The sequence below is a fragment of the Leuciscus leuciscus genome, assembly GCF_965113295.1.
Source record: "Leuciscus leuciscus genome assembly, chromosome: 19".
NCBI classification, from domain to species: domain Eukaryota; kingdom Metazoa; phylum Chordata; class Actinopteri; order Cypriniformes; family Leuciscidae; genus Leuciscus; species Leuciscus leuciscus.
In genome coordinates this window covers 34730915-34743780 of record NC_138743.1, presented here as the reverse complement: position 1 = coordinate 34743780, position 12866 = coordinate 34730915, and the positions used below count along the sequence as shown (strand labels likewise).

At 36.7% G+C, this 12866-nt stretch overlaps 1 protein-coding gene and 1 long non-coding RNA gene across 2 annotated transcripts in view; both read right to left on the bottom strand.

The window, feature by feature from the left end:
- Window positions 1-12866, bottom strand: part of LOC309482582 — a 205320-nt gene that overhangs the window by 154960 nt on the left and 37494 nt on the right. The gene's annotated exons all lie outside the window — the stretch shown is intronic.
- On the bottom strand, window positions 438-4825 carry LOC309482522 (uncharacterized protein). Its single transcript, XM_082147981.1, has 4 exons — window positions 4599-4825; window positions 4313-4481; window positions 4107-4222; window positions 438-1647 (listed from the first exon to the last, which is right to left on the bottom strand). The coding sequence occupies exons 1-4, from the start codon at window positions 4755-4757 to the stop codon at window positions 835-837; spliced, it is 1257 nt and encodes a 418-aa protein (XP_082004107.1). The 5' UTR covers window positions 4758-4825; the 3' UTR covers window positions 438-834.

Here is a 12866-nt window from a genome sequence, read left to right as displayed (position 1 = left end):
AATAAATACTCAATTAATGGTAATTATAGCTAAAAAACCTACCCCCACACCTAAACCTACCCCTTCCATGAAAATAAAATTGACTTGAGTTTCATAATTAAAATACATTAAATGTATGTTATACGATCTTTATGCCTTATCACTAGGTAGCGATAGTGAACCTTAAAAACCAAGACAGAAGCAGAAGAAGAGCAGCACTGGTACCCCATTGCAGGAAAAAAATGCTATGGAAGTCAATGGGGTCCATCAACTGTTTGGTTACCTACATAAAACCTTCAAAATATCTTATTTCGTGTTATTTGGAAGCCAACGACAGCAAACGTTGAGACAGACACAACACCATATGCATTCACTACCTTTGGAAACCTTAAGGTAGCATCTGAATTTGGGATACTACTTAACAGCAATATATCCAGAATAAAAAGGAACATAATGAACATGATCTCAAGGTTATATTTATTTCACTGTTGTGAAAGACATCAAATCAATGTTGACCTTGAGTGTTAAACAATAGCCTACATGTCATGTTGTGAATCTGTACAGTAATGCAAACTTTTATACTGTTGTTTCCAGTACTTTTTTTGTAATAAATGTTTGAAACAAAGCTTACAAAATAATATTTGCATATTCATATATTTACATATATATTTACATAAGTGTACAAAACTTCTATGGTCTGAAGATATACTATACACAAGACATTCTGTACCAAAGGTCTAAAATCAACAACAGAATCACACTAATGCCAAAGAATCAAATCCACAGTGTTCTCCACTACAAAAATACTATTACAATACTATACAATACAATACTATTAAATACATCCTTACAATACTAAATGTGCTCCTCCTGCCAAGGAACACAACCTGCAGGCGAGACAAAATAGTCACACAGAAGGTTTCGTTGGATTTTCGCCGTATCTGATGCATCGCTTTCCCCTCTTTGCTCCGCCGGCTGGAAAGACCCACTTCCTTGCTTTCTCCAGGTTCCCTCAACTAAGCTGTGCTCCTCATTCTCCCAATCCGCAAAGCCTGGAGGTGTGTACGCCTCAGACCTGCGCTCGCGGAGGAAGTTATGGATGCATAGCGAGGCCATGGTTATCTTAACCACCTTGTCTGGCTCCAAATATATGGTGTTCCTGAAAACCCTTAACCTGTTAGCAAGAATGCCGAAAGCATTTTCTGGTGCTCTACGTGCCCTTGATAGACGACAGTTCAGTACCTGCTGACTGCGGTCCGTCTGCTTGCATGGATACGGCGTCATGAGATCAGGCCTTAAAGGATATGCCTCATCACCCACAAACATGTACGGCATCTTTACGTCACTGTTGGGCAAGGGTTCAGGTGGAGGGAAGTTCAGCAAACCCTGATCCATGGCTTTGCACAAGTCCGAGTGAGCGAACAGTCCAGCATCAGAGACACTGGCCTGGGTTCCCACGCTGGCATAGATGAACTTGTAATTTGCATCTACCGCAGCCATGATGGTCACAGAGAATCTGCCCTTGTAATTATGCTCAACGCTCACACTTTTTGCTGGAGGCTGTAAATAGATCCGCTTTCCACCAAGCGCACCGAGGCAATGTGGAAACTGCCATTTCGATTCAAAGTCTTGAGCTATCGTCCGCCATTCTGCCTCTGTTGATGGTGTCTAGCAATACAACAGAAGAATAGAACAGAATAAGACTCAACTTCATTAAGTTCATTCTGTACACTTATTCTAAAATTTGTATTATGAGGTATTTATGATATTTGTATGTACATAAATATATAAAAAGTATATAAAATATGTATAGCACAATGTATAAATACCTTGTGGTCGGGACAGCATTATAAAGTTCAAATTATTACTAATTATTACGTACCTTAAAAGAATACATAACAAAATAATTTAATTTTTTTGGTATCTCTGTATAATATAGGCTAATCATTGTTATATTTAATTTTCCCCTTCAATTCATGTTCTTCTTTACCCAATTAACGCTCTGTACTATATTTTTCAATACGCAAATATCCCCTGTATATGTTTTGTTTATATTGTAAATAAATGTCTGACAATCATGCCAGTAAAGCTTTGGTTTTACTGTATATGACTATTTCTGTAAGCCTTCACTTAATGGGAATTTAACACTTATACAACCCTCTACGGATTGTCATATAAGACTATAATATTTTATTTCACTTAGGCTATTCATTAATCAGGTATTATAGTAAGGATAACTGTAAAGTTATAATTAGTGGTGTTTGTGAATGAATCATATAAGTAAATTAATCATTTCATTAATGTTCATTGTTTTGTTTGTATAGAATTCACTGTTTTTAATGAATCTGTTGACTCAAAGATATAATGATTCTCTAATAAAACATAAAACATTTTTTACTACCTCTGGCATATAATAAGCCTACAGAAATAGAGGCATGATAGTCACACATTACTGTACATAGATAATACAGAATGTTAAAGAAATATATGAAATGAAGTTGAAAATACAAATATACAAACAAATACTAAATAATTTAGAAACAATCAGTGAATGGATTTAGAAGACTGTGGGACGGGATGAATACGAATGTTTTTGTAAGCCTTGATGTTAAAACATAGCATTCAAATGAAGTTGAAATAATTTGTATTATCAATGTGTTTCAAGAATGTCTATACATTAGTGAGCAATGTAATATAATACAGCCAAGCCTTAAAGGGGACATCTGTAGGACTGAAAATAATCCAAGATATCTGAAATGAACCAAGACATTTGCTTTACTGTTTTCCACCCCCTTTTTCTACCACAAGACCACAAGTTCCTAAAGGCACAGATGGGCTGATAGTGATCTAGGCCTGTACCAAGATGTTTTGGGGGTCGATGAATTGTCACACCTTTAGTACAGTGGAGGAAGTTGAAATTATCTGATTGGTCAGTTTGAAGGTCTCACAACTGGGTTTTAGTCACATGGTCAGGAAAGGATAAAAGAAGATTGAAACTGTTGCTCTGTCTCTTTTATGCTCTGGCTCTCTGAGTCCCTTTCTTGGGGCTCTCTTCCTTTACCTCCTCTCTCTCTCTCTCTCTCTCTCTCTCTCTCTCTCTCTCTCTCTCTCTCTCTCTCTCTCTCTCTCTCTCTCTCTCTCTCTCTCTCGTAACATTTTACATGCTGGGTAAGATTAATGGTATTAAAGTTATCATCTCATACATCTTTTTTGTAACTATTTTAAGTGTAACCATAACCATATTTTGTCATTAAACCTTTTCAATTATAACTAATGTGCTAAATAGTTTTGATTTGGTATTGACTTTGAAGTGCTACCTATTGCAATACAATATTGTCACTCTCTATAGCAACGCTCTCCCACATATTAAGCTATTGTAACTGTGCTTATTCCCGTCGTTGGTATAAGTGGCAGTGGGTGGAACTGACAAGAAATGTACAGTTTCTACCATCTTGCTGACAACTCTTCTTTAGTCATTCGGCAGCCTGAACCACTGCAGGAAATCCACCCTTACACATCGGATGAAATTTTCACTTTTTTTGCATTTAGTTAGGTGTCTGCCAGCTCAGAAGAGCTGAAAAGAAAACATGCAGCCGGTTTGAGCTGTCTGAGTCTGAAACTGTGTCATCCAGCGAGCGGCTTCAGGTTTTGGTACCCGCGGCAGCGTCACATGTTCCACAACAACGCTTAGCTGCTCGCAGATGCGCCTGCTTATTAATCTGCAGCACAATCGGCCGATGCCGATTAATTAAAACATATCGGCCCGATTAATCGGTCAGCCAATCGGTCGACCTCTACTCATGAAGACCCTAAAGAATCACACAAACTTTGGAAAATGGGCATCTGATGTCCCCTTTAATGCTGCACTTTCTTTATGTCATTCTTACGTTTTTTTTTTTTTATTATTAATCCCAATTTCTGATAATCCCAGGTTGCTATAACCGTACAGGTTTACAGGTTTAGGTACCGTACTCTCAACATAGGATCTGGGTCCCATGACTTCAAATCGCATGGTCACAAGATACTATCATGTCCTCTTAAGTTAATATGCTATACTTTTAGTTATGATTAATGATACTACTGCAGATGTTTAGGATTGAGCTGAGTAAATGGAAATCAGAGTTTACCTTCAGGTAGTCTTTTTTCATGACCTGGTGCAGAGCAGCACAGGTCTCCATAACGATCTGTGAAATAGTGCTGGCCCCAATCTTGTACTGTAAACTGAGGGAACTGAATGTTTCCCCTGCATAACAAAAATAACCCTTAAAATAAACAACAGCTACGTTCAATGAATTCAGCGTTATGTTAATACTGCCCAGGCAGACAGACTCACCTGAAGCCAAATAGCGCAAGGTCACAGACAGGCGATCTCTCGCGGATATTGCCCGTCTCATTTTAGTGTGTTGTTTGGTGATGAGGGCCCCGACGCTCCCCAGCAGGAGCTCGAACTCCTCCTCCGTCATCCGCAACAGCTCGCGGCAGCAGCCGGGCTCCTCGCTCGACTAGCAATAACATATCATTCATATCAGAGGGCGTTTGACTAAATAATGCTTCTAGCAGAATAAGTACACCAGCAAGCAAGCAAGCAGTTACTGCTTTTATTATAGTTATCTGTTTACCTCCAACACTCTCGGCGGAACGGACAATCCGTGCTGCTCGCGTCTCTTTAAACATTCTCTCCTCCATATTCGTCTGTTGTTTCTCTTTTTTTCTTTTTCGCTGCAAATCAGCGCACAGATAACTTGGAGTGCAAGCTGCTTGTTGTTGTTGTTCGCCATGTGTGTGAGGGAAGAATTACAGTCTCGCGCGAGAACTTTTATCTCACCAGTGTTTTTCCTGGTACGTCATTTCCTGTATCAATTCACTCGTGTGCGTTTTGTTGTTGTTGTGAACCGTGAACCTATGGTTCCAACCTGGGGCTCGTTCTTCGTACGTCGCTAACTCAGTTAGCTGGATTTGATTGTTGACGATTTGGCATGATCTTGGATTGTTTGGTTCTTCGACGCTCATCCTGAACTTGCTGTCATAGCAACAGGTGCGCAAACTTGAACCTGCTCGGGAGCAGGCTTATTTCATGTAAACAGGATTAGATCCCGGCTTCATAAGCGGAGCTGATACGGGAAGTCCAGCGCAGCGCGATAGTGCACTTTCTGAGATTGAAATTTTTTTCTCGTGACTCGTGAGATTGTCGTTTACATTATTAATTTGTTGGAAACGCACATTATTTTCGACTTGTCGGAGTCGGGCTTTAACTACAGCACAAACTGTTTGCATTGCCCTATGATTATTTGCGAGTGGCTCTTTCCTTTACACTATTGGAGCAGAGAACTTGATGGAAAGTGCTGTCTGTCGTGTCATTCGGAGTTTACCTGGCGCTTTTAGGTTTAAAAAACAGTTTTAGGTTTTTAAGACCCAATGTTGTAAAGCAGTTTTTTTAAAGCAGTTTTTTTTTTGGCTATCATTTTTTATGAAGATCATGCAATCATGACCATGCCGATTACAGTATGTCACTCAGGCTTCACTAACGTGATTGGTACCATAGACTGTCTATAGGCTTCCATAGACTGCCATCAAGGCCTCAATGAAGGGGATTATGTGAACAGAAAGGGGGTTCACAATGTAAATGTGCAGCCCAGTTACTATTGGGATTCTTAATATTCCAGATTAATAATATTATATCAAATAAAAAAAGTCAGTTGACTAAAATCTTCCATATCACAAATGTGAAAGCAAAATGGCCAGGATCTGTGCATGACTTAAGAATTTTCAGAGATTCACATTTATGCACATTATTTGAAAGTGGTAAGGAAAGTTCCACAATTAAATATCAAGCTCACTGTATTACATACACTTATGCTGATCCTAACAGAACTGCATTTCTTCATAGGTGATTATGACATGTTCCTGCAGACAGGTGTTTATGACCCCATTCCCTGACCCAAACCAGTTACAATGCAGCTCTAGCCAGGACAAGGGCACACAATGAAATGAACTTTGGCTAACTAAAGGGAAGATTTCAGTGTCTGATAAGTCTGAGGGTTGCACACCTGACAGGGCCTGTGACATTGTTGCATGTGCCATATTACACAACATTGCCCAAAAAAAAAACTTTTCATTATAATATAATGAAAAGTTTAATAAAAGACCAATATACTTAGTTCCTTGAGTTTTATTTCAATTGTCCATTGTAAAGCCAGTGGTCAAGTGCCTGCAACAAGAGATATTAGACACATGCCTCATGCAACAAATAAAAAGGAAAAGTTGTCTATCCACTGCCCACCTGTAGGCCTATGTCTCCTCTGTCTGTGCAGACTCTTCTGTAGGCCTTTCTGCAGATGTGGAATCCTGCAACTTATATTGCAGCCATAAAGCATACAAGTATAAATGAAGTAAAGTTATGTATGCACTTGCAGGTAGGCTAGTTCCTCCATATGACAGTTATCTGAGAGGGTTTATTCACTGTCCAGTGCAATGGAAACAAATGGACATTACAAAGTCTTATACTTTCTTTCCTTTGGAAAGTTAGAAAATGTCCACTTACTGCACATATTTCAGCCACCACTTTCTTGGGAACAGATACAAGTGTTGGTGTATTATGTAAAAGTGCACAAAAGAGGAAAACACAATGTCATTATATGAACTACACTCTGGAAAAGTTTTGTCAAAGCAATTCATCATTACTCAAGATTTAACAGTTGAAATGACTATACAGCCTTAATTTAATGCAGCAAAAATTATTTTACAGTGTAGGCTACTAAGATCTTTTCTTCTTTTTTTTTTTTTTTGCTCAGCCTTTTTCTTGGTTGCTTTTATAAACAGACAACCATTTATTTAACAGTGTCTTTTATAAAAGAGACTATAATATAACAAAAAAATTACCATTATGTAGAATATTTTTGTACTTCACTTTTGTTTGTTCCCATGTTCTAGTGTGGTGACTCTGACATTACAATGAACAAAGTAATTATGCAATTATTCAAATACAAAAATATAGGCTAATAAGTGATAAAAACATCTAACATGGCCACTTCTAACGGATTTAAATTGTCTGCTACTTTTTGCCAGCCCTCTCTCCTGGCTTTTGCAGACTTTGAGGTGTTCCCTGGCGTTTTGCATTAAAACATTAAAATTCCGAATAAACTTCGACTATCTTGCTCTGCTGAGGAGAAAAACTGTGCGCGCTCTTTGGCCACGCTGAACAGCCAATAGCAGCGTTGCTGATCAATGTTTCTACTATCGATACATGTCCCCTTTTAACCCAGCGCATGAACGCGCAATTATCTCAGATAACTCAATCCAGCGATACTAATCCTATCCGGCAAGTGTGTTCGAAGAACCGAGTTAGCCAGATCATGATTAGCACGATGATATTATCTTGGATGTGTCATTTGATCTCGGATGTAATAAGCAACGTACGAAGAACGAGCCCCTGGTTCCAACCAAAAGACGTGTTCTTTACTTTAAATGTGTATTCCAAAACACTCTAAGTACGATATCTGTGTTGTATAGGTATTGTTGAAATAACTCTAAAAGAAAGTTTTGTTGTTGTAAGGCTGGTTTGATGTTGTGTGTGTTCCAACCATAGACAGTTAAAGAATGAACACGCTAATTAAACACTAATCACCAATATGGTGACATCAAAACAATTACAGTACTAAACAATATAATTTCTTACAGTGGCATCCCTTACGGAAAGAAAATACATTTCCATATATTTATAATCAATATATTGTATGATGTAAATATACTGTAATATAAATATAAATAATATATTGCTTTAACAAATTGTGATATATATTATAATATATTGAATTATACTTAAGGAATTGGCGCTTTTCAAATTTTGGAAAATATATTTACAATATATATTTACACTGTAAAATGTAGTGTAGGCCTACTTAGAAAACGTGGAAAACGATTGCCTTACATTTCTCAAGGACGTTTTACCCAAATCTGTAAGTTTCTAATATGAAAACAAACTAAAGAGAGTCAGGACAATGATAGACTGCATTTATTGCTGAAACTTAACTGAATAGATAAAAAAAAAAAAAAATTAATGTAGTTAACTGACATAACAGCACTATATTTAACTATATTTCTGCCTATTAAAAAAGCAACATGCAGCATACTATAGTGTTTCTAGGTCTTATGCTGGGCTGAAGCAGGTTCTACTCTTCAGCACAATGGTGACCCACAAAACTCAGACAACAGAAACCCTTTCTGGGAGCTACCATATAGGAATCTCATCCATGGTTCCCAGCATGTATTGCAGCATGTCACTGTTGTTGAGAATCGCAAATGCATTGATTGATGTAACAGACTTTTGTGATAAACCTTGGAATGAGATCTGTGACCCAACACATTTAGTGATGATTATGACATCATCAATTAGTCAATAAATAAATAAATACCAAATAGATTCTATTTTTTTCTTTTTCTTAATTTTCTTAAATACAAAAAGTCAAGAGCTCAACTAAAGCAAAGACTGATCTCCATAATGGTGACTACTGAAGGGGTGGATTCTGTAATCCACTGATGCTTCAAATATCTAATGAGTGATTATAATCAAGGTATTAATCAATATTTTTCCTTCTAAATATCACATGAGTTGAATGACTTCTCTTGGCTTATGAGATTTTACTCTGTTATAGAAGTTACCAGTGTGATTACTGAAATGTTCTTTTCATGTATTCTCTAATGGCTGTATTTGGTATCTGAGAGGTGACTGAGGGTCTGGCCACATGCCATGAATGCATTAACAGTGCTTGCTCATTCAGCTCGGCTTCCAGAAATGAAATAATGGACTTGTTTTGTTGAGAAAGGTCTTCAACATGTGTTAACACATATATCTGTTCTTCTAGCTCACAATGACGACTTTACAGTAGGTCACAGGGGTCATTAGAACCTATGGTTGGGGGACCGTTTCTTTGTTAAAGCTTTACTTTACACTGTAAAAAATGATTTTATGTCAAAGTAAATAAAACAGGAACAATCATGTATCTTTTGCTAAGAATAATTTTGTAAAAATGAAAACTTTAGTATATTAAGTAAATCCTATTATATACTCATTTTTTACTTGTAAATATTAGACATCCAACAGACAAGTGAAATTTACTTCTGACTCTCTGGCATATTTACATGCATTAATTAAGTACTTGAAGCAAATAAAAAAAAATCAAGTAAAATTTTGTCCTTGAAGAAAGGAATCTGCGCATGCGCAGAAAGAAGAACACACGCGATGATTGAGGGATTTCGAATCTCCACTCCAACGGCTCTCGACAGGTAAGCAACAGTAAAAAAACTGCATTATATAACGGATTTATAATGATTTTTTTATTAATTCAACGATTGTCTTGTCATCACTTCATGCTATACATTTGAAAAGTTTAGTGTTCGTATGTTTAGAGACGTGCTCCAGAAAAAAGTTCAGGGAGACGTTGTGGCAGAGGCAGAAAGCACCCTGTTTATTTTCTTTCTTTTACAAAAGCACAATGTTTTATTTCGATTGAAAGTGGAAAAGGTAGACATTTAACAGTTTATTTTTTCATATTTCTTAAGTCTGTAATCTTTATGACCAAAAATGACGGAGTATAAGTCTAATTTGCTGCTATGTGAAAAAAAAATCGAGCAAAACGCGCGGGCGCTTTTGCCGACTCAAGAGGGTTAAAGCTACAATATGCAAGAATTTTTGGCCTCTGGAGGGCGCTACATTCCAAACAACAACAACGGCGTAGCTTGATGACGATGTGAAGGAGCGTGGAATGATGGGAACTGTCGTTTTAAACTCCACCGTGGATGTAAATCAGTCAGACGGGAATCTAAAATCATGTTCATGGATGAGGCTAAGTTTTTTTTTTATAATGACATGCTTTTTGTGGCGAGGTGGGGGTTCAGCGCGGTCTGTAATGGGAGAGAGAAGAGACGAGCAAGTAGGTCAAGTGCAAATGACGAACACCTGTGTTTTATTGCAGTGATCCGCGTGGAGAGACCGCTTATAAGCCGCGCGCTGGAACGAGAGAGAGACTGAAGAGAAAATTGGACGCAGAGAAAGAAAACCGGTGGACCCGAGCTCTCATTTTTGAACTGTTTTGTGCCGTCGCGGTTGCCACGGTGAATGCGCGTTGTGCACGACTTTTGTTTGTTTTGCTTTATTTTAATAAAGTACGAGTCCCAGTCACGCCGATCCCTGTCTTCTTCCTTCCTGACTCTTGAACCTCATCACACTTTTATTTCATTAAAATGAATTAACCGCAAGAAAAGTAAGGTTTAATACTACATTGGTTATCATAGATGTTACTGTATGTCGAATTCATTGTTGTGATAACGCGGGGCAGTTTTATGTGTTCTAAACAATTGTTGTAAAAGTACATTCGAACATACCCACATCATTTGCCAAAATACTGATTAATATTTATGTATAACACATGCTATATTTATTTACATGGCCATAAACACCAGACGTGATAAACAATGTCAATAAACTAAACACAAATCTAAAGCAATAATACTTCCCTTACATACCGAATGCTACATTAGGAAATATAAAATTAAGCATAACGTTACTTTGTCGACAGAACCAGCTGCAATCGGTAAAGAATAATTATGTTCCATAACGACTGCAAGAAACAAGCTACGTGTGTTGCTTGATAGACGCTACAACTACAACTTCCGCATTTGTCCAGGACTCCACGCAGTACGAGCGGAAACCGAGGGTGACGCGGATATGACGCAATTGACTGGCGACTCCCAGCTCCCCCCTGCTCTAACGCCCCGTTTCCTTGGTTAAAATCGCAATTTTCTCACGATTTAAAAATAGTTGGAAACATTTGGGATATTGTAAGTAATCAACTTAACAAAATATATAACACTGGCCTTGAGATTATGGGATATTTTAATGCAAAATTCTTGCATATTGTACCTTTAATGACGAGTTAGCTTTGTAGACGTTAGCCACATTTTTTTCTCAGTTTTAAACTTTACGTTTTACACGATTTATCAGTAATTACGCCTAAAAACCATGAATATGTCACTTAAATCATGATCTTTTTGTTTAATATTTGTTATTTTGTGTGCAATTTTCTTTATAGATGACAAATATTGGCCACGAATTAACAATAGGCCTAAGTGAGAAGGTTCTCGTTCCCTCATCGTGCACAATATAATTCATTTCCTCATTCATTTGCTAAATCGTGCATACGGCCCCTGCTTTTACTAAATCGTGACCACATTGTAAATGACAATAATTCGTACTCCCAAATTCCTAATTCGTAGCCTTGATATCTGCTGTGTGTCACATGTTAGCATTAATGTGTGTAAATGACTATGAGAGTAAGGTCATGCAGGATGTTTTTAATGATTTGGTATAAATGAAATGAATAATGTGAATGCAAATTAATTAACTTTTAATTTAAAAGTATTTGCTGTTTACTGATTATTGTTTTTTTCTCTCTCTCTTTTCTTAATTTCAGGATATTTCTCAAATGCATTCAGTCCTTTGTGCCTCCGTTGCTGTAAACCGGTTGAGAGGGACAAAGAGAGAGACCGAACACACTGAATTGTTATTATTGTGATTATAGGTTTCTGTATATGCTTATTTCTTAATAAATTACTCTTAACTGCACATTGTCACAGTATTATTTTGTCACATTATAAGAGTAACATTTAATTTAATTTAAAATAATTACCAGCACTGCATAAAACAAGTAAAATGTATTTAAAATATCAAGTGGTTTTACTTAAGTATATTAATTATATCAGATTTGTAAGTAAAAATTACTCAATATAATTTAACAGGCCAAGTTATATGTACTTATTCACTTTGTGAATTTTACTCGGCTTAGCTAAGTAGATTTACTTAATTTCCATCAATGTGAAATTTACTTGAAAAAAATTCGTGCAAAAACTTGCCTTATAAAAATTGAGTAAATTCTACTTATTGTTTTTCTCAGTGTACTGCGTTAGACTAAAGTGTCCTTTTCTTGAGAACTGTGGTATATTAAAGAGTCCTCTCCTTGAGAGAAATAACCTATTATCTTGATGTTTAGAGAAGACTCTCCTGTTTATAGTTTGAGCCTGGTCAAATCCAACCTTGAAGAAGCTGTGTGTGTGTTAGTCTTCTTGGTTACAGGTTAAGGAACAACCCATACACAAAAGAAATATATTTGAAATATATTTTCAGTATATATTTTGGAATATATGCAAATATTTGAAATTGGCCCAATAAATATATTTCACACTTAACATCATATATTTTTGTTATATTTCAGAATATATTTCAATGTATTTGGGATATATGCCATATATATTTTGACACTTTTGGGGACCCATACAGAAAAAAATGCATTGAAATATATTCTGAAATATAACAAAAATATATGATGTTAAGTGTGAAATATATTTATTGGGCCAATTTCAAATATTTGCATATATTCCAAAATATATACTGAAAATATATTTCAAATATATTTCTTTTGTGTATGGGAAGCGGCATTATTGGAGATTGACTGACTTGCTGTTCTGGACATGCTGGCGCCCAGCAACCCAAATCAGCGACCTGGAAGGTCACTACGTGCCTTACTTCAGGGTCTGAGTGTCAGCTGCATAATCGATGGAGATATGCTTCAGTCTATCTGTATATGTGTGGAAAATTACTATTTTTATATTTTTTCTTAGCCAATGAGAATAATTCAAACTGAAGCAAGGACGTAGCTTAGACATTGGTGAAGGGTATAACTGCTGTGATCTTTGTAACTGTAAGCGGGGCGGCCTATGAACTTTTGCTATTGAAGCTGATTTGTTTTTGTCTTGTCTTTAATTGACTGCACTCTTGACTCCGGGTCTTAATTAATCATATCTGGTCCTTGAGTCTTTAAATGTAAATCCCCTAA

Bases quoted from the DNA above. Each gene is read 5' to 3' on its own strand.
- LOC309482522 (XM_082147981.1), bottom strand. From the start codon at position 4,757: ATGGCGAACAACAACAACAAGCAGCTTGCACTCCAAGTTATCTGTGCG. The intron at 4,482-4,598 runs GTAAACAGATAA...TGTTATTGCTAG, and splicing joins TTCCGCCGAGAGTGTTGGAG to TCGAGCGAGGAGCCCGGCTG. The intron at 1,648-4,106 runs GTAAACTCTGAT...TTGTATTGCTAG, and splicing joins TGAAAAAAGACTACCTGAAG to ACACCATCAACAGAGGCAGA.